The 21151-nt window shown below is 42.9% G+C and overlaps 1 protein-coding gene across 1 annotated transcript; it reads right to left on the minus strand.

Moving 5' to 3' along the window:
• Nucleotides 1-295: 295 nt before the first annotated feature.
• Nucleotides 296-20893, minus strand: LOC124045247 (protein phosphatase 1 regulatory subunit 14B-like). Its single transcript, XM_046364529.1, has 4 exons — nucleotides 20528-20893; nucleotides 9272-9352; nucleotides 933-965; nucleotides 296-734 (listed from the first exon to the last, which is right to left on the minus strand). Exons 1-4 carry the CDS (start codon nucleotides 20714-20716, stop codon nucleotides 666-668), a joined length of 372 nt encoding a protein of 123 aa, XP_046220485.1. The 5' UTR covers nucleotides 20717-20893; the 3' UTR covers nucleotides 296-665.
• Nucleotides 20894-21151: the final 258 nt, after the last annotated feature.

Genomic DNA, 21151 nt, shown 5'->3' on the forward strand with positions numbered 1-21151 from the left:
TACTGTTTTTTTGTGAATATTAAAACATACAATCTACCTTCAGTGAAGCCGGTCAACATTTACATTACATTGTCATCTAACAGACTCCAATCCAGAGCGACCCACCGGAAAACAACCATGGTCAAGCGCCCCGACCAAGGACACTGTTGACAGATCCGCCACCAAGCAAAAACAGGGACCCGAACCAGCGATCTATCGGCCACTATTTTGATGTTTATATACACTGACTCGCATTATCCTTCTATGAAATGACATATCATCCATACACAGTAGGTATACATCCAGAGCCTTGTCTCAAAAAATGTTGCTTTTATTGACAAACACTATATCAGAACAAAAATATATGTACACAAGTAGGCAAGCAAAAATGTACAGTCTGACACAAAAACATTCCATGTGAGTAATAGACAATACATTTTACTACTGGTGCATTATTTTAATTGAGGGGAATCTAAATGTTTAAACTGTCCATAAATAATGTTCTATAAAACACCAATTAAAACCCACTGTTCTCTTTACAGACCAACATTGACCCATGTGTGCAGAGAGAAGGTCCCATTAACATGCAACTGCACAGAGAGACATCCAAAATACCAGGTAATGACGGGGTGGGTCGCGGAGTCTGGGGCGCTTCACATTGTCTCGATTCTTGATTTGACCTATTATTATTTCTTCAGGGGCCCTGACATTTTGCGTAGGCCCTTCATCCGATAAAGCAGCCCATTGATAAAGTCCTGAAAGGGAGGAAGAGAATGATTTAACACTACCCGTACCAGCAGTTGACGGATAAACTCTTTCTGAGACTGTTTGAGCAGTGGACCATTGAATTGCAAGTATTTCTTTGTAGAGAGTAAATGTACAATACGTGTAATTTGATGATTCGTTTTTTCGGTACACGACTAAGGTTATAATAATTGATGGTTGTGTCTCACCTCTTTTGGCTTCTCACATTCCTGCAGTAACTCCTGTAAATGTACAGAAACAAACATGGCCTCAGTAACTGAAGTGGACATTGCTCTTTCACGTCTAACATTGCAAAAGGACACCAACTGGGATCAAGCGCTTGTAAAGCAATTACCCTACTTTGTTAAATATGCCCTGGTGTATGCGTGAAGTATAAACAAGGGCATAGCTGAAGTGTAAGTATTGCCTCGTACTGTGACCCACAAAATGGCTTCTGAAGAGATGTCAATTTTCCATGGCTTGCTGTCTGTTAGACAAGGCTTAGCATTTGTGAAGGTATAGCTTACAGTGAAACCTTGGCTGGAAAATAGCTATGTTCTCCCTGTTTGTGTCTCTTAATGAGCTTCTTTTAAATGGCTCAAAAGTTACTGTGATAACTCTCATCTTTTATAACTATGCTGTAAAACGTTATTGTTGTTTTCTTTGTTGACCAAATGTGTATTTGTTGGAGGTACATTATACACTTCAAATGATACATTTATGAAACATGTACCTGTAGGCTGCCACTCAAAAGAAAGTCAACAGCAAGAAATGCATACAGTTGAAGTGATAATACATTCAGTATAAACAGGAAACCAAAACAACAAATAAGTGGGCTTCCAACCTCCCATCCCATTACCCCAAACCCACCAAGCCAACAAGTCTCCAACCAACATCCCCCACCCCCAACTCATGGAAACCATGCCCCCCCCCCTAGCAACTAGGGTTGCACATTATATATATATTTATTATCTATATGTGTTGGGATTTATGGATTGTTTATTTGTATGTTTTAAGGGATTCCAAGGTTATATTTTTCCATAATCTGTTCCAGTTAATGGTTTGTTCAGATTCAATTAGATCTGTGGATCATACTTTTTTAATGGCTAGCTCAGAATATGAGCTTTCCAAAAGTTGTTCATATAGTGCATTCGGAAAGTATTCAGACCACTTGACGGTTTCCACATTTTGTTACGTTATAGACTTATTCTAAAACTGATGAAATAGTTTTTTCCCCCTCATCAATCTACACACAATACCCCATAATGACAAAACAAAAATAGTTTTTTTGAAATTTTGCAAATTACATTTACATTACATTTAAGTCATTTAGCAGACGCTCTTATCCAGAGCGACTTACAAATTGGTGCATTCACCTTATGACATCCAGTGGAACAGCCACTTTACAATAGTGCATCTACATATTTTAAGGGGGGGGGTGAGAAGGATTACTTTATCCTATCCTAGGTATTCCTTAAAGAGGTGGGGTTTCAGGTGTCTCCGGAAGGTGGTGATTGACTCCGCTGTCCTGGCGTCGTAAGGGAGTTTGTTCCACCATTGGGGAGCCAGAGCAGCGAACAGTTTTGACTGGGCTGAGCGGGAACTGTACTTCCTCAGTGGTAGGGAGGCGAGCAGGCCAGAGGTGGATGAACGCAGTGCCCTTATTTGGGTGTAGGGCCTGATCAGAGCCTGGAGGTACTGAGGTGCCGTTCCCCTCACAGCTCCGTAGGCAAGCACCATGGTCTTGTAGCGGATGCGAGCTTCAACTGGAAGCCAGTGGAGAGAGCGGAGGAGCGGGGTGACGTGAGAGAACTTGGGAAGGTTGAACACCAGACGGGCTGCGGCGTTCTGGATGAGTTGTAGGGGTTTAATGGCACAGGCAGGGAGCCCAGCCAACAGCGAGTTGCAGTAATCCAGACGGGAGATGACAAGTGCCTGGATTAGGACCTGTGCCGCTTCCTGTGTGAGGCAGGGTCGTACTCTGCGGATGTTGTAGAGCATGAACCTACAGGAACGGGCCACCGCAAATATGACATTTACATAAGTATTCAGACCCTTTACATTGTTGAATCACCTTTGGCTGCGATTACAGCCTCGGGTCTTCTTGGGTATGACGCTACAGCTTTGCACACCTGTATATGAGGAGTTTCTCCCATTCATCTCAGCAGATCCTCTCAGGCTCTGTCAGGTTGGATGGGGAGTGTTGCTGCACAGCTATTTTCATGTCTCTCCAGAGATGTTCGATTGGGTTCAAGTCTGGGCTCTGGCTGGGCCACTCAAGGACATTGAGACTTGTCCCGAAGCCACTCCTGCATTGTCTTGGTTGTGTGCTTAGGGTAGTTATCTTGTTGTAAGGTGAACCTTCGTCCCAGTCTGAGGTCCTGAGTGCTCTGGAGCAGGTTTTCATCAAGGATCTCTCTGTACTTGCTATGTTCAGCTTTCCCTCGATCCTGACTAGTCGCCCAGTCACTGCTGCTGAAAAACATCCCCAACACATGATGCTGCCACCACCATACTTCACTGTAGGAATGGTGCCAGGTTTCCTCCAGATGTGACACTTGGCATTCAGGCCAAAGAGTTCAATCTTGGTTTCATCGGACCAGGAAATGTGGTTTCTCATGGTCTGAGAGTCCTTTAGCTGCCTCTTAGCAAACTTCAAATGGGCTGTCATGTGCCCTTTACTGAGGAATGGTTTTCGTCTGGCCACTCTACCATAAAGGTCCTGATTGGTGGAGTGCTGCAGAGATGGCTGTCCTTCTGGAAGGTTCTCCCATCTCCACAGAGGAACTCTGGAGCTCTGTCAGAGTGACCACTGGGATTTTGGTCACCTCTCAGACCAAGGCCCTTCTCCCCTGATTACTCAGTTTGGCCTGGGCGGCCAGCTCTAGGAAGAGTCTTGGTGGTTCCAAACTTCTTCCATTTAGGATTGATGGAGGTTACTGTGTTCTTGGGGACCTTCAATGCTGCAGAAATGTTTTGGTACCCTTCCCTAGAGCTGTGCCTCGGTCGGAGCTCTACGGACAATTCCTTCAACCTCATGGCTTGGTTTTTGCTCTAACATGCACTGTCAACTGTGGGACCTTAATATAGACAGGTGTGTGCTTTTCCAAATCATGTCCAATCAATTGAACTTACCACAGGTGGACTCCAATCAAGTCCTAGAATAGTTATGTAAATAAGTTATTTGTTTTTTTATTTTTAATACATTTGCAAAAAAATCTAAATACCTGTTTTTCCTTTGTCAATAATAAGTATTGCGTGTAGATTTATGAGGATTTTATTTATTTAATCCATTTCAAATTAAGGCTGTAGTGTAACAAAATGTGGAAAAGTCATAGGGTCGGAATACTTTCCGAAGGCACTGTGTATTATAGAGATCAGTCCTTTCGGGAGCCCAGATCATTTATTTTTCAAATCCCATCATTGGATGTTTCGGTAGTTTGGTTTTCCAAGGGACTCCATAGGCTAGCATAGAATGATTTGTCTGGTAATGTGTATGTATCTTTCAAATCTTGGAATGTTCTCAAACCATTACTGTCCATGATATCGGCAAGGGTACAGATTCCACTTTTGGACTATTTGGGGGGACGCAAAAGGCCACACTCCAGATCGTTCTTGTGAAATATGGAGTATGCGCATGCTATTTTGTTTGTACATTTTGTGGCAAATACAAATTGAGAGAGCAATAATAGGACCACAGTGTAGTTTCAATTGTTTCATGGATATATCAGTTTAGACCATCTCTTCCAGGGCAACAACTCCATACTGGAGTTGGTGGTGTGATGGTGTGATGAAAGAAACATACAGGAACTCAAATCCTTCTGTTCACCTGATTTAGAATTCCTCACAATCAAATGTAGACCGCATTATCTTCCAAGAGAATTCTCTTCGATTATATCCCCCCCAAGCAGACACATCGATGGCTCTAAACTAACTTTATTTAACTCTTTGCAAACTGGAAACCATTTATCCGGAGGCTGCATTCATTGTAGCTGGGGATTTTAACAAAGCTAATCTGAAAACAAGACTCCCTGAATTTTATCAGCATATCGATTGCGCAACCAGGGGTGGTAAAACCTTGGATCATTGTTACTTTAACTTCCGCGACGCATATAAGGCCCTGCCCCGTCCCCCTTTCGGAAAAGCTGACCACGACTCCATTTTGATCCCTGCCTACAGGCAGAAACTAAAACAAGAGGCTCCCACGCTGAGGTCTGTCCAACGCTGGTCCGACCAAGCGGACTCCACACTCCAAGACTGCTTCCATCACGTGGACTGGGACATGTTTCGTATTGCGTCAGATAAAAATATTGACGAATACGCTGATTCGGTGTGCGGGTTCATTAGAACGTGCGTTGAAGATGTCGTTCCCATAGCAACGATAAAAACATTCCCTAACCAGAAACCGTGGATTGATGGCAGCATCCGCGTGAAACTGAAAGCGCGAACCACTGCTTTTAATCAGGGCAAGGTGTCTGGCAACATGACCGAATACAAACAGTGCAGCTATTCCCTCCGCAAGGCTATTAAACAAGCTAAGTGTCAGTACAGAGACAAAGTAGAATCTCAATTCAACGGCTCAGACACAAGAGGCATGTGGCAGGGTCTACAGTCAATCACGGACTACAAGAAGAAACCGAGCCCAGTCACGGACCAGGATGTCTTGCTCCCAGGCAGACTAAATAACTTTTTTGCCCGCTTTGAGGACAATACAGTGCCACTGACACGGCCTGCAACGAAAACATGCGGTCTCTCCTTCACTGCAGCCGAGGTGAGTAAGACATTTAAACGTGTTAACCCTCGCAAGGCTGCAGGCCCAGACGGCATCCCCAGCCGCGCCCTCAGAGCATGCGCAGACCAGCTGGCCGGTGTGTTTACGGACATATTCAATCAATCCCTTTACCAGTCTGCTGTTCCCACATGCTTCAAGAGGGCCACCATTGTTCCTGTTCCCAAGAAAGCTAAGGTAACTGAGCTAAACGTCTACCGCCCCGTAGCACTCACTTCCGTCATCATGAAGTGCTTTAAGAGACTAGTCAAGGACCATATCACCTCCACCCTACCTGACACCCTAGACCCACTCCAATTTGCTTACCGCCCAAATAGGTCCACAGACGATGCAATCTCAACCACACTGCCCTAACCCACCTGGACAAGAGGAATACCTATGTGAGAATGCTGTTCATCGACTACAGCTCGGCATTCAACACCATAGTACCCTCCAAGCTCGTCATCAAGCTCGAGACCCTGGGTCTCGACCCCGCCCTGTGCAACTGGGTACTGGACTTCCTGACGGGCCGCCCCCAGGTGGTGAGGGTAGGCAACAACATCTCCTCCCCGCTGATCCTCAACACGGGGGCCCCACAAGGGTGCGTTCTGAGCCCTCTCCTGTACTCCCTGTTCACCCACGACTGCGTGGCCACGCACGCCTCCAACACAATCATCAAGTTTGCGGACGGCACAACAGTGGTAGGCTTGATTACCAACAACGACGAGACGGCCTACAGGGAGGAGGTGAGGGCCCTCGGAGTGTGGTGTCAGGAAAATAACCTCACACTCAACGTCAACAAAACTAAGGAGATGATTGTGGACTTCAGGAAACAGCAGAGGGAACACCCCCCTATCCACATCGATGGAACAGTAGTGGAGAGGGTAGCAAGTTAAGTTCCTCGGCATACACATCACAGACAAACTGAATTGGTCCACTCACACTGACAGCGTCGTGAAGAAGGCGCAGCAGCGCCTCTTCAACCTCAGGAGGCTGAAGAAATTCGGCTTGTCACCAAAAGCACTCACAAACTTCTACAGATGCACAATCGAGAGCATCCTGGCGGGCTGTATCACCGCCTGGTACGGCAACTGCTCCGCCCTCAACCGTAAGGCTCTCCAGAGGGTAGTGAGGTCTGCACAACGCATCACCGGGGGCAAACTACCTGCCCTCCAGGACACCTACACCACCCGATGTTACAGGAAGGCCATAAAGATCATCAAAGACATCAACCACCCGAGCCACTGCCTGTTCACCCCGCTATCATCCAGAAGGCGAGGTCAGTACAGGTGCATCAAAGCTGGGACCGAGAGACTGAAAAACAGCTTCTATCTCAAGGCCATCAGACTGTTAAACAGCCACCACTAAAATTGAGTGTCTGCTGCCAACACACTGTCATTGACACTGACCCAACTCCAGCCACTTTAATGATGGGAATTGATGGGAAATTATGTAAATATATCACTAGCCACTTTAAACAATGCTACCTTATATAATGTTACTTACCCTACATTATTCATCTCATATGCATATGTATATACTGTACTCTACATCATCGACTGCATCCTTATGTAATACATGTATCACTAGCCACTTTAACTATGCCACTTTGTTTACTTTGTCTACATACTCATCTCATATGTATATACTGTACTTGATACCATCTACTGTATGCTGCTCTGTACCATCACTCATTCATATATCCTTATGTACATGTTCTTTATCCCCTTACACTGTGTATAAGACAGTAGTTTTGGAATTGTTAGTTAGATTACTTGTTGGTTATCACTGCATTGTCGGAACTAGAAGCACAAGCATTTCGCTACACTCGCATTAACATCTGCTAACCATGTGTATGTGACAAATAAAATTTGATTTGATTTGATACTAAGCCAGGGGGCATTATGTCTAAACCAATTTAGGTTTGAGCAAAATACTAGTGCCTGAAAATGCAATTGAAAAGTTTGGTATGGATAGTCCTCCTACGTCTTTCCCTCTTTGTATGTTTGATCATTTGAGCCGGGATCGTTTACCTTGCCATATACATTTTGAAAACACACAATTAATTTTATCCCAATAGCCAGAAGGGGGAGCCATTTGAGTATTGAACTACAGAAATTCAGCCGTGGCAATATGGTATTCATTTTAGAAATAGATATTCTGCCGGTTAAGGCAACTGGGATATTATTCCACCTACTGAGGTCAGATTGAATTGATTTTAAGCGTTCTGTTAAAGTTTATGGCAAAGGTTTTATCTAAGGAAGGAAAAATATCCACTCCCAAATATTTAAAATGGTAAACGATTGGGATTCCATAAGTAGAGAAACTCATCCATCGGGGTCTTGAGAGGCAGTAGGGCTGATTTGGTTAGATTCATTTTATATCTTGAGATTAAGCTGAATTTATCTTTGATCTTCAATACATTTGGGAGTGATTGAGATATATTATCTTGGTATAGTAAAAAAAAATAGATGTAGTGATCAGTAGATTTCAGGGAAATTGGTATTATTTGCTCGATTGAAGAATTGTCTGGCAAATGGGTTCCATGCAAAGGTGAAATTGGATCACTTTGTCTGCTCCTTTTAGTGATTCTGAACGGAGCAGAGCAGGTATTGCCTGTTATAACATTGTTTTGACAGTATTATACAATAAAACTAACAGTATAATACCTTATTAATTATTTACAGTAATGGCAATTCACTCTGGGTGATTTTATGCGTAAACAGTAAATGATACCGTTTATTCCAAAGAAACTTTGATTTAACAGTACATTACTGTAACCGCACATCATTGTGGGATTGGCAAGCTTCCAACCTACCTCACTTCACTGTTAAAAGAAAATATGAGACACCAAACCCATTCCAGACGGATTTACCTAGATTGGTATATACTAGTGGAACCTTGAAAGTTAACCATTTAACTCTTGAGATTCCATTAGGACATACCGATCTAGGTAATATAATAATAATAATATATGCCATTTAGCAGACGCTTTTATCCAAAGCGACTTACAGTCATGTGTGCATACATTCTACGTATAGGTAGATCCACCTTTAGTTTTAGTGCCCCCCATTTTTGGAATAGCCTACAAAACTCCCTACATCTTGACTCTCTGGTGTCTCTAGGGCAGTTTAGGACTTTAATGTTGAGTATATTTTTTGAGAATTGCAACTGTTTGGATTGAATGTAAATAATTGTTTTAATAATAATCGTGGTGTTTGATTCTATAGTGTGGATTCTGTAAGTTCATTTTAATTTTACATTTTTTATTTATTGTATTGTTGTCCTTGGGGCACCATTGTAAATGAGACCCTGGTCTCAAAGGGTTCCGCTGAATAAAAAAAGAAAACAAAGTAAGATATAAAATACCAAAATGTTGTATTTTTCCACTTGCACTTCTATAGGTTTTAACAAAAGCTTCTTCTACACTGTAATTCATCGAAATGCTGTAATATGTGAGCAAATTACCTAGCCAACATGCTTGCACCAATCCTTGCAGTAAAATACAAACCTCATCTACACTGAATGAATTTCATTAATGAATTAATCCAATTATTAATTAATTAATTTGTTACAATTCCCATAATATTATTACACTAATGCACTGTACTATTGTTTTTACCGTAACTTACAAACCTGAAAGTTACCGTAATAACACAGGTAAAAAAGATTACAGTAACTGTATTGGATACCGTAAAATATGGTATGGTAACATACTGTACTTTGATTTTTTTACACCTTTAACCTGACCTCCTCTCAGGACATCCTGCCAGTAATCACCTGCAGTCTGGATCTCTGCTCCGTGTCAGATAGCTCCAGCAGCTCATCTATGTCAATCTCTAACTCTGTGATCTCCTCCTCCTGGACAGAGAGAGAGAAGGAGAGAAAGAAAGGGGTCAGAGACACAGGGACGTTATTCTTTTACCCACCATGCAAACATAGATTAACTGTGAATGCGGCTCCCTGCCACCTTAAATAGGCCTTTTTACATTTACATTTACATTTAAGTCATTTAGCAGACGCTCTTATCCAGAGCGACTTACAAATATGTTTGAAAATATTTAACTTAACCGTACCAAATAAAATGAGTCTTAGAGTATCAAGTCTTAAAGGCATTGCTAATGCATCAAGCATGTTGTACCACTAGAACAATAATGTATGTCTAACCTCAAATATAAATGCACAATGTAAAGTGTTGGTCCCATGTTTCATGAGCTGAAATAAATACACTCAAAAAGCTTATTTCTCTCAATTGTTTTTGTGCACAAATTCATTTACATCCCTGTTAGTGAGCATTTCTCTATGTCCGAGATAATCCATCCACTTGACAGGTGTGGCATATCAAGAAGCTGATTAAACTCCATGATCATTGCACAGATACAGCTGGGAACAATAAAGAGCCACTCTAAAATGTTTTGTCACACAAGATGGGTTAACTCTGAGCCAACTCTGAAGTGTTGAGGGAGCATGTAATTGGCATGTTGACTGCAGGAATGTCCAACAGAGCTGTTGCCAGAGAATTGAATGTTAATTTCTCTAGCATAAGCCGCCTCCAACTTCGTTTTAGAGAATTTGGCAGTACGTCCAAACGGCTTCAGAACCGCAGACCACGTGTAACCACGCCAGCCCAGGGCCTTCACATCCGGCATTTTATCTGCGGGATCATCTGAGACCAAACTGTGGGGTTGCACAACCAAATAATTTCTGCACAAACTGTCAGAAACCATCTGCAGTTCAGCAAATGCTCACCTTTGATGGCCTCTGGCAATCTGGAGAAGTGTGCTCTTCACGGATAAATCTCGGTTTCAACTATACCTGGCTGTAATGAATCTCTTCGTCGTCTGAGGCGTACTAGGAAATATTGGACCATAATGCAGTGTGGTAAGTGTTCGTCATATTTATTACACTGAACACAGGAAACAAACGAACAAGCGAATAAATAAAAAAAAACGAAACAGTCCCGAATGGTGAAAAACACTGAAACGGGAAATAACCACCCACCAACAAGAGTGGGAAAACAGGCTACCTAAGTATGGTTCTCAATCAGAGACAACGATTGACAGCTGCCTCTGATTGGGAACCATACCAGGCCAAACACATAGAAATATAAACACAAGAAAAAAACATAGAATGCCCACCCCAACTGACGCCCCAACCAACCTAAAATAGAAACATACAAAGGAACTAAGGTCAGGACGTGACAGTACCCCCCCCCCCCCCCACCAAAGGTGGCAAAATCTAACCCCATAGGGGAGGGTCTGGATGGGCATCTGTCCACAGTGGCGGCACTGGCGCAGGACGTGGACCTCTCTCCACCTTAGTCTCGACTCTGGAGCGAGGAGACGAGGAGACGGAGAAACAGCCTGGTGCATGGGGCTGCCACCGGTGGCCTGGTGCGTGGAGGAGGCACCGGATGGACCGGACCTTTGAGGTGCACTGGAGGTCTCGAGCACCGAGCCTGCACAACCTGTCCTGGCTGGATACTCCCCGTAGCCAGGCAAGTGCGGCGGGGTGGAACAGACGGCACTGGGCTGTGCTGGCGAACCGGGGACACCGTGCGTAGGGCTGGTGCCATATAACCTGGGCCGAGGAGACGCACTGGAGACCAGATGCGCTGAGCCGGCTTCATTGCTCCTGGCTCGATGCCCACTCTAGCCCGGCCGATACGAGGAGCTGCGATATAGCGCACCAGGCTATGCCTGCACACTGGGGACACTGTGCGCCTCACGGCATAACACGGTGCCTACCCGGTCCACCACTCGCCACGGTAAGCACAGGGAGTTGGCTCAGGTCTCTTACATGACTTAGCCACACTCCCCGTCTGCCACCCCCAAAATTTTGGGGGCTGCCTCCCGTCCCTGTTGCGCTGCCGTGCTAACTCCTCATAACGCCGCTGCTCGGCTTTAGCTGCCTCCAGCTCTTCCCTGGGACAGCGATATTCCCCAGCCTGCGTCCAAAATCTCCTCCCAAGTCAAGGAGTCCAGAACCCTCTGCTCCTGGTTACCACGCTGCTTGGTCCGGTTGTGGTAGGTGGTTCTGTAACGGTTGTCGTCTTCCTCTTCTGAGGAGGAGTAGGAAATATCGGACCAATATGCAGCGTTGTAAGTGTTCGTCATATTTATTACACTGAACACGGGAAACAAACGAACAAGTGAACAAAGAAAAACCGAAACAGTCCCGAATGGTGAAAAACACTGAAATGGAAAATAACCACCCACAAACAAGAGTGGGAAAACAGGCTACCTATGTATGATTCTCAATCAGAGACAACGATTGACAGCTGCCTCTGATTGGGAACCATACCAGGCCAAACACAGAAATATAAACACAAGAACAAAACATAGAATGCCCACCCCAACTCATGCCCTGACCAACCTAAAATAGAAACATACAAAGGAACTAAGGTCAGGACGTGACACTGGCAGATGGCGTTGTGTGAGCGAATGGATTGCTTATGTCAACGTTGTGAACAGAGTGCCCCATGGTGGCAGTGGGGTAATGTAATGGGCAGGCATAAGCTACAGACAACAAACACAATGCATTTTATCGATGGAAATTTGAACGAGATGCTGAGGCCCATTGTCGTGCCATTCATCCACCGCCATCACCTCATGTTTCAACATGATAATGCACGGCCCCATGTCGCGCAAGGATCTGTGCACAATTCCTGGAAACTGAAAATGTCCCAGTTCTTTCATGGCCTGCATACTCACCAGACATATCACCCGTTGAACATGTTTGGGATGCTCTGGATCGACGTGTACGACAGCGTGTTCTATTTCCCGACAATAACCCGCATTGATGAGGAGTGGGACAACAGGCCACAATCAACAGCCTGATCAACTCTATGCGAAGGAAACGTGTCGCGCTGCATGAGGCAAAAGGTGGCCAGACCAGATGCTGACTGGTTTTCTGATCCATGCCCCTACCTTTTTTTAAAGGTATATCTGTATTCCCAGTCAAGTGAAACCCATAGATTATGGACTAATGAATTTACATATTTTGACCAGGGGCAGGAGGAAAGGCAACTTCCATCTGATTTCACGGATGATTTACCCAGCTGGCATTTTGAATGCTTTTCATTTGTGTGATTTTATTTTATTTAAAAAAAAATGTATCTGGGACTGAAAATGTCTCGCCAACACTTTTGAAGTTAGAGAAACTAGTCCGACATTAAAATTAATGTTGGCATTCATTTTTTTAACACATGAATATGAAATGGTTCTTTAGAGGAGCATCATTTTTTAACTGCAACATGGATTAGAACTGCAATCTTAATTAACCATTTTATGTTGAGGGATTTTGTTCGGATAAGATGCTCCTGTATTCAAGGGACCAGTTGTATCCATGCCAGCAGAGCCTAAAACTACATTGCCTTTAGGTAGAGTTCAATTGAAATTTGATTGGAATTTGGGGTTCATGACCATTTATATTCAACATTGACATGACAAGACAGAAATCATATCATAGCAGCCAACTGCTGAGCTATTGTAGATTGATGCATTTACAATAAGTACATGGTGATTATGCAGTATGATAGAGAAGCTACATTCTCCACTTTGCAGGGATCCCTAAAACACTCTGACCACATAACAAACCGATTTTCCTAAACCAATCAGTCTTCTTATACTGAACAAAAATATAAACGTTAGAAATGTTTCATGAGATTAAATAAACGTTTCCAGTAATTTTCCATATGCACAAATAGCTTATTTCTCTCACATTTTGTGCACACATTTGTTTACATCCCTGTTTGTGAGCATTTCTCCTTTGCCAAGATAATCCATCCATCTGACAGGTGTGGCATATCAAGAAGCTGATTAAACAGCATGATCATTACACTGGTGCACCTTGTGATTAAAAGGCCACTCTAAAATGTGCAGTTTTGTCACACAACACAATGCCACAGATGTCTGAAGTTTTGAGGGAGCGTGCAATTGGCATGGGGATTGCAGAAATTTCCACCAGAGCTTTTGCCAGAGAATGAAATATTAATTTCTATACCATAACTCCAACGTCATTTTAGAGAATTTGGCAGTACATCCAACCGGCCAAACGACCACAGACCACGTGCAACCACGCCAGCCTAGGACCTCCACAGCTGGCTTCTTCACCTGCGAGATTGTCTGAGACCACCACCCAGGCAGCCGATGAAACTGTGGGTTTGCACAACCGTCTCGGGGAAGCTCATCTCGTTGTCCTCACCAGGGTCTTGACCTGACTGCAGATTGGCATCGTAACCGACTTCAGTGGGTAAATGCTTACCTTCAATGGCCACTGGCACGCTGGTGAAGTGTGCCCTTCACGGATGAATCCTGGTTTCAATTATACCTGGCAGATGGCAGGCAGCGTGCATGGCGTCGTGTGGTTTGCTGATGTCAATGTTATGAATAAATGGTGGTCACACCAAATACTGACTAGTTTTCTGATCAATGCCCCTACTTTTTTTTATGTATCTGTGACCAACAGATGCATATCTGTATTCCCAGTCTTTAAAATCCATAGATTAGGGCGTATTGAATTTATTTAAATTGACTGATTTCCTTATATGAACTGTAACTCAGTAAAATCTTTGAAATTGTTGCGTGCTGCATTTATATTCTTGTTCAGTGTAGTTGATACTAATCAGAGACGTAAAGGAAACCTTTCCCACAAAACCACGTTGTTTTGAAGAGGCTGACGTGAAAGTCAGACAAGACTGATTGTCGTCTAAATTCATTACTCATGATTTTTTTTTCCTGTAAGAGGCTCGAGCTGTCGACCAATCAAAACATACCATACCAGAGGGGTCACAGGTCATGCGCATGACATTTATCTGAGATCATCTGCATTGTGAGGAGGCTAATGGCTGTAACAAATTAGAGGCATCACGCATTTAGTACTATATCCATTGAAACGAGAGCCATATTGCTTTACATGTGTAAATTAATAATTACATTTACATTTTAGTAATTTAGCAGATGCTCTTATCCCTTTACAGGAACTATTAGGCTTTAGTGCCTTGCTCAAGGGCACATCAACAGATAATGACATAACTGCAGTCTGAAGTATATTTCTATTGAGTAAGGATATTTTCTGTTAATTTTGAAGTTTTTCCTACTCTTTGTGTTTTTTCACACCTCTACGATTTGAGACAATTTTCCTAAAAGGTGTGAAGTCATCAACGTGGTCCAGTGCCACTGCCACTCAATACCCAACCAATAAGCTACTTGAATAAATTAGAGATGTCACTAAATAATTCAGCTCTTGACACAGGGGGCTGACCACTAAATACTTCCACACGGAAGAGTCAGAGTATCCAACCACAGCCTAACCTGCATTCCCCTGAGTTCATGCAAAATTCATCCCATTAGTCAAGGCACATGGACCAACCATGTCTCCTCCTGCCACACCAATGGGTGGTGTCTACCAAACAACTTATCCTTCTCAGATAGACTGGAGTTTGTCTAGTCACCACTGAAATATGACATTAAGACATGAGCACCTCAAATCCTATAAAGAGATAGGCCATACTTAGGGCAGGAGTTTTTTCTTGACTGCGTGACCTGTCCAGGAAACCCTGCTTGCCCAGTCATACTGTTTTATCCATACAGTTTATCCAAAGACTGTACCTACCAGACAACAGGCCTGTGTCATATGGCAGGCCCCATACCCACAATGACAAAGGAGTTGCTACTACTGCTACTGTATCTGTTATCATTCCATCAATCATGCAGGGATCCCATTACGTGCAACATCCTTCAGTCATAAAGGGCCTTCTCTCTCAGGGATTCCCGCAGACAAATTAGTACAGTCAAGAACTCAAACACAATAACAGTAGTGTACTGTCTACTAGTCTACTATTAGCGTACTGATGACATATCCTGAGTAGCTTAGTTGCTCTTGCTACGCTGGGGTTGTGTGTTTGATTCCCACGGGAGACCAGAAGAAAAAGTATGCACTCACTACTGTAAGTGAGTGTCTGCTAAATGACTAAAATGTAAAATATCTACTGTACATAATTATCATGATAATAGTATGACAATAATATCAAACCCTATGCAAATTATAAATAGCTCTGGAACCATATTCTAACTGGGTTCTGCTCGCCTGAGTTAGAATATCCACCCTACCTCGATGCCTGATAAGCGGAACAAGAGGAGGGTGTTCCTGGAGCAGCTGGGAAAGGCACTTGTAACCCCACACATTCAAAGAAGGGAGCGCCTCCACCGCATAGCAGCCTCTGCAGCGTGTGTGAAAGCTGTTCAGGGGCCCAAATCTTGTCCTGATCCACCTGAGGCTGCAGCTTGGGCAGGCAAGAGGAGGAGATGCCAATAGACCTACATAGAGTTGATTGATTCATGTTGTTCACGTTTTTGTTTTGTATCTATTATCTTATTATGTTCTTATTTATTGTTGTTGTTTATACACCCTGTGGGTGGGGGCAGTTGAATTCCTCATTCTACAGTATATAAGAATATATCACTATGTTGCCAAAAAAGTAAGACGGTTATTGTTTCCCTTCAATAAAATGCATTCAAAACTACTTTCTGCACATTTCTGCTACTTTCTTAGGCTATACAAGTGCTATCTCTTGCTAAAAAAATTATGTTTACACCTATGCAGTACCTTTAGCAATAATAATAATAATAATAATAATAATAGACCTCTACTTTAGTAAAGAAAACAAGTATGACAGGTGTGTTCAAATAAAAACGAGTAGGGTCCACAGATTTAAATGCAGTCTTTCTGCATTGTGAAGAGGGAAAACCCAGATATTCACAAAGTTTGTGATGAATGACAGGTTGTTTCTTCATGCATAATATTTTTGGGCTTTAAAATTCAATTAAGCTGCTTTATTTTATGGGTTTAGTGAAGGAGGGTCACTTTTTACCCTTAGGACAAGGGGAGTATACAGAATGTTAAGACTACACAAGGCTTCAAGTAAAGATAGACGGTCATTTCTCTTTGCTTATTTGAGCTGTTCTTGCCATAACATGGACTTGGTCTTGTACCAAATAGGGCTATCTTCTGTATACCACACCTACCTTGTCACAACACAACCGATTGGCTCAAACGCATTAAGAGGGAAATAATTTATTCAAATTTACTTTTAAGAAGGCACACTTGTTAATTGAAATGCATTCCAGGTGACTACCTCATGAAGTTGGTTGAGAGAATGCCAAGAGTATGCAAAGCTGTCATCGAGGCAAAGGGTGGCTATTTTAATCATCTCAAATATAAAATATATTTTGATTGGTTTAACACTTTTTTGGTTACATGATTCCATATCTGTTATTTTATAGTTTTGATGTCTTCACTATTCTACAATGTGGAAAATAGTAAAAATAAAGAAAAACCTTTGAATGAGTAGGTGTTCTAAAGCTTTTGACTGGTGCTGTACATATCCCAAGAAGCCATGGATTACGGGCAACATCTGCACTAAGCTAAAGGTTAGAGCTGCCGCTTTCAAGGAGCGGGACGTTATACAGTGCTGATTTTAGCATGTACATCTTGGTGGGGAAAACTCCCCCAAATTTCTGCATGTCAGCAAGACCGATACACAACGCAACACAATAAACAACACATTAATTGCACTATAATGGTGCCCACAAACTGTTAGAACCTACATAAAGTCATCCCAGAATTTTCTATTTTCTTTTCAGCACCATGGAGTGAATCCTTACCACTAATATACCTAGCTATCAGAGAAGCCTTGTCTGGCAGCGAAACAGTTCATTCAGCCTCATTTACTGCCTTTAAAAAATAGCTGATATGGCTGACTTGCTTAAACAAATGTTGTTTCTACTGACAATGAGCGGATAAGAGGCAATCCATAATTTTGATTAAGACAATGAGTGAGATAAGACGGATGTAGTCAATATAACTATGTATTCAGCACTTTTGAAATGTACAGCGACAGAATTCAGAACATGGACCGTTCTTACAGTATTCTCCCTGTACACCAAGTTAGAACCGTAGGATAAATAAAGGGATTATATACGCAGACAATGAAAGCTCTTACAATATTTGATAGTGACATTTCTCTAAAACAGGCTATAGGCTACATGTGCACCACCAAGTCAGAACAGTAGGCTAAATTATGAGGGGGACAGGGACCAAACTATTAGGTCGAGGCACATGGGCTACTAATAGCTTACTACACAACAAACACTTAATATTACTTTCTTAGCTACAGTATACATATCTTGCTGGAATAATACATCATTTATGAAGCAGCATATAATACATTTTTGGACTCACCTTGTTGTGCTGTGCTCATTTGAACAAGAAGGTGGTGCTGTGGTCCTTTTTGTGGGCAAATTTTGTTATCAAACTTTGTCATCAAAGTCTGGCATTCTCTGGATTTATGGTGCTTTCAAGACAACTGGAAACTCGAAAATAAAACGGTTGAATCATGCCGTCAGTGATCTTCAGGTCGGAGCTTTAAAAAGAGGCCTGAGTTCTCAACTTGGAATTCTGAGTTGGATGACTGTTCAAAACATATTTTCCCAGTCGAAGCTCATTTTTTTCTGAGTTCCCAGTTATCTTGAACTCACAAGTCTGAGATTTTCCAGTTGTATTGAATGCGGCAGAAGTCATGCTGGATTGACATTATGGCCAATGTATTCAACCTTTTCTGGCCCATGGTGTTGCATGCGAGTGTTTATCCTTTTAAGCTTGGAAAAGAGACCCTTAAACCCAGACTTGGACCACACACCCTCTCCACTGAATAGCAGGCTAGTGATTGCTTTGTTAAATTTGCAATTTCCACCTTGTTGTCTAATGTTTATGTCCAATGGTCGAAGAGCACTGAAACGTTTTATGTATAATTTTCTCTTTATGATAAGGATTGAAAAGGATTGGCCAGTAAATTGTCAACTTAATTTATGATGATGTAATGTGATTTGACGTAATTTTATCTTTGGCCAAGGACCTTGGGCCTTCTTGGATGGGCACTTCTAATGTAAATCTACAATAAGGCAGCACCCAAGGGGCTTCAATTTTTTAGCTCTCCCTGTAGATTTTGCGTTAACGTAGTGTCCCCATGAATGACAGAAAACTGAGCCAATCACAGCGCAACTAGAGAACATTACCAACCCTTACGCCCTGTATTTTCCACTGGTTGCCCCACCACCACAGAAAGCACTGAGCTAAACTGAAACACCTGCATTTTGGAGCTGCCTTACTCAAGAAGGAAAAAAGATCCTATGTTTGTATGCGGCATTATTAACAAACAAAAAATTATTTATTTTTTTACATTGTTTGCAAACTGATATATGACATGTATTTATGCTAAAATAACATGCAAAACAGGCAACAGGTGGGGTTCTGCCCTGAATGACGGGTCACCACTGCGCTTGTAAGAAATCCCGCAATGACCTCCGACGAACCATAAAACAGGCAATGTGTAAATACAGGACTAAGATCAAACCCTACCTGTTGTTTAAGAAGCATGTGACGAATAAAATTTGATTTGATTTAAACATATTTATTTGTTTTGATTTTGAAGCAGCAGGCAAGACTGACCTAGCATCTTTTGTAAAGCAGCATAGAGATTCTTCTTTAACCATAATCCTCTATTCTTATTTCTGAGATTCAGGCATCATTTCAACCCACCGCCTTTCAGGGATCTTTGCATATATTACCAGAGAAATAAGCAGTTAATGGGATCGCTAAAAATGTGCACTGCTGAGTGGAATATATTTAGGAGACAGGTGTAATGCAATCCTTACAAAACGCCAACCATTGTTGTGTGTCCAATCTGACAGTAGAGTGGTTTTATTAAAATCACCCAGGCTTACAGTAGCTCACACGGGCTGTCCCGTGTGAGCCGAGAGGAGAATCCTGCAGCAACAGGAAATGTTGAATTATTATGTGTATTATAATTAATTGACTTTTTTTGTAGGTGTTGATACATTTTTTGGTAGGACAAATCAAAACTAACGTTTTAAAGTGAACATTACAAACTTTAGAAGCCTTTTTAAACCTGGAATACACTACAAGTTTGCATTTCCTGCTATGCAGGAACATTATCAGCAACAAAAGAGTGATCAAATTAAGATCCTACATCTGTAGCTATTTTCAGGAACTTTAATGAGGACACCCCTCACATGTGATGCTCTCTCATGCCCTGCAGCATCAGTATGCCATATGCAGTGTTTCTTGGCAGTAGAGAATCATTTTTTGGTTGGAGGCATTCAAGTCACTCACTGCCCCAACTCAACTCCCTCCTCAGTCAGGAAAGTAAATGAAGAACATCATCCTCATCCACCTCGTCCTTCCCCAATCCAGCTTCAAACATATGATCTCCATTCTCACGCGGATGCCCATGCTCCTGAAGACATCCCTCTGACTCCTCTGTGCCTTTCCTCTTCACGAGGGAGCCAGTCTTCTGTTGCCATGGCATCCCCAGAGACTTCCCAGCAAATCGATGCAGCCTCTGATTATAATTGGATTTACCCCCACCAAATTGCAGTGCAGTGATGAAACGGGGGGGGTCCTACGATCTCCACACAGGGGTCCCACTCCCTAATCTTTGGAATCAATTATGCTAATGCCCAGTCCCTTCGTTTGTGGTGTGCAATCCTGGCCATAAGCAGTTCTGCAGACAACCTCCCTGCCGAGATCTAAGCAGTAAACCTCTCAAGTTCTTAGATGTCTCAGACTGCAAACTGACCAGAGACAACAGGGATTTGCTGCCCTGTCTGAACCAGTGTCACAGAGGGGAGTAGATTCTCATCTTTTGAGGACAGATGCTGCATGCCACTATTGTACTGTCTGTGTATAAGTATTTATAATAAGGAAAGGGGTGATTGTATTAGCCAATTAATATGTTTATGTTAGATAGATAATGTTGTGTTACTCTGGAATGTTGTATGTATGTCCATTCAGTGATAGATGTTCAGAAAGGATATAAATAATGTAATATGATGTATAGTCATCCTGATATGAGGGTCAGATAATGTGTATCAACAAGGCTGATAATGCAGTAATAAATCTACCCACACAGCCCCTGGGACCTAGCTGTGCCAGCAGCAGCCGTGCACGACCTACCTCATAGTCGAAGAGCAGGTGCAGCTGATTGTCGATCCACTCCTCAATATCCAGCCTCCTCTGCAGGTCCTTGCGGTTGTATTTGACGGTCAGCTTGCCCAGTTTGCGATGCGTATGCTCCTCTTTTTTATCTGCGGACTGGAACATCACCCTGGACTGGGTGACTGGCTCCGACGCCATGCCTGCCATGGCCTCGGGTAAAACAGCTGAGGAAACACACAGCTGTCTCTCTCTCTTTCTATCTCTCCCTCTGTCTCTGGTGCTCTCACTCCCACCCTCTCTCTTGCTGTCTTTCTTGTGTGCTCGATCTTTTTCTTCTGCTCTTGCTCTAGCTCTCCTACATATGTATCTTGCTTGCTCCGTCTGTCTATGTGCACTCGTCTCCCCCCCTCCTCCTCCCTCGCTGCCTGTGGAGGATGGTAATGAAATATGCCTCTGTGTGTGTGTGTGTGTGTGTGTGTGTGTGTGTGTGTGTGTGTGTGTGTGTGTGTGTGTGTGTGTGTGTGTGTGTGTGTGTGTGTGTGTGTGTGTGTGTGTGTGTGTGTGTGTGTGTGTGTGTGTGTGTGTGTGTGTGTGTGTGTGTGTGTGTGTGTGTGTGTGGGTGTGCTAGGAGTGCATAGGTCA

The sequence above is a fragment of the Oncorhynchus gorbuscha genome, linkage group LG10 (assembly GCF_021184085.1).
Source record: "Oncorhynchus gorbuscha isolate QuinsamMale2020 ecotype Even-year linkage group LG10, OgorEven_v1.0, whole genome shotgun sequence".
Taxonomy (NCBI): domain Eukaryota; kingdom Metazoa; phylum Chordata; class Actinopteri; order Salmoniformes; family Salmonidae; genus Oncorhynchus; species Oncorhynchus gorbuscha.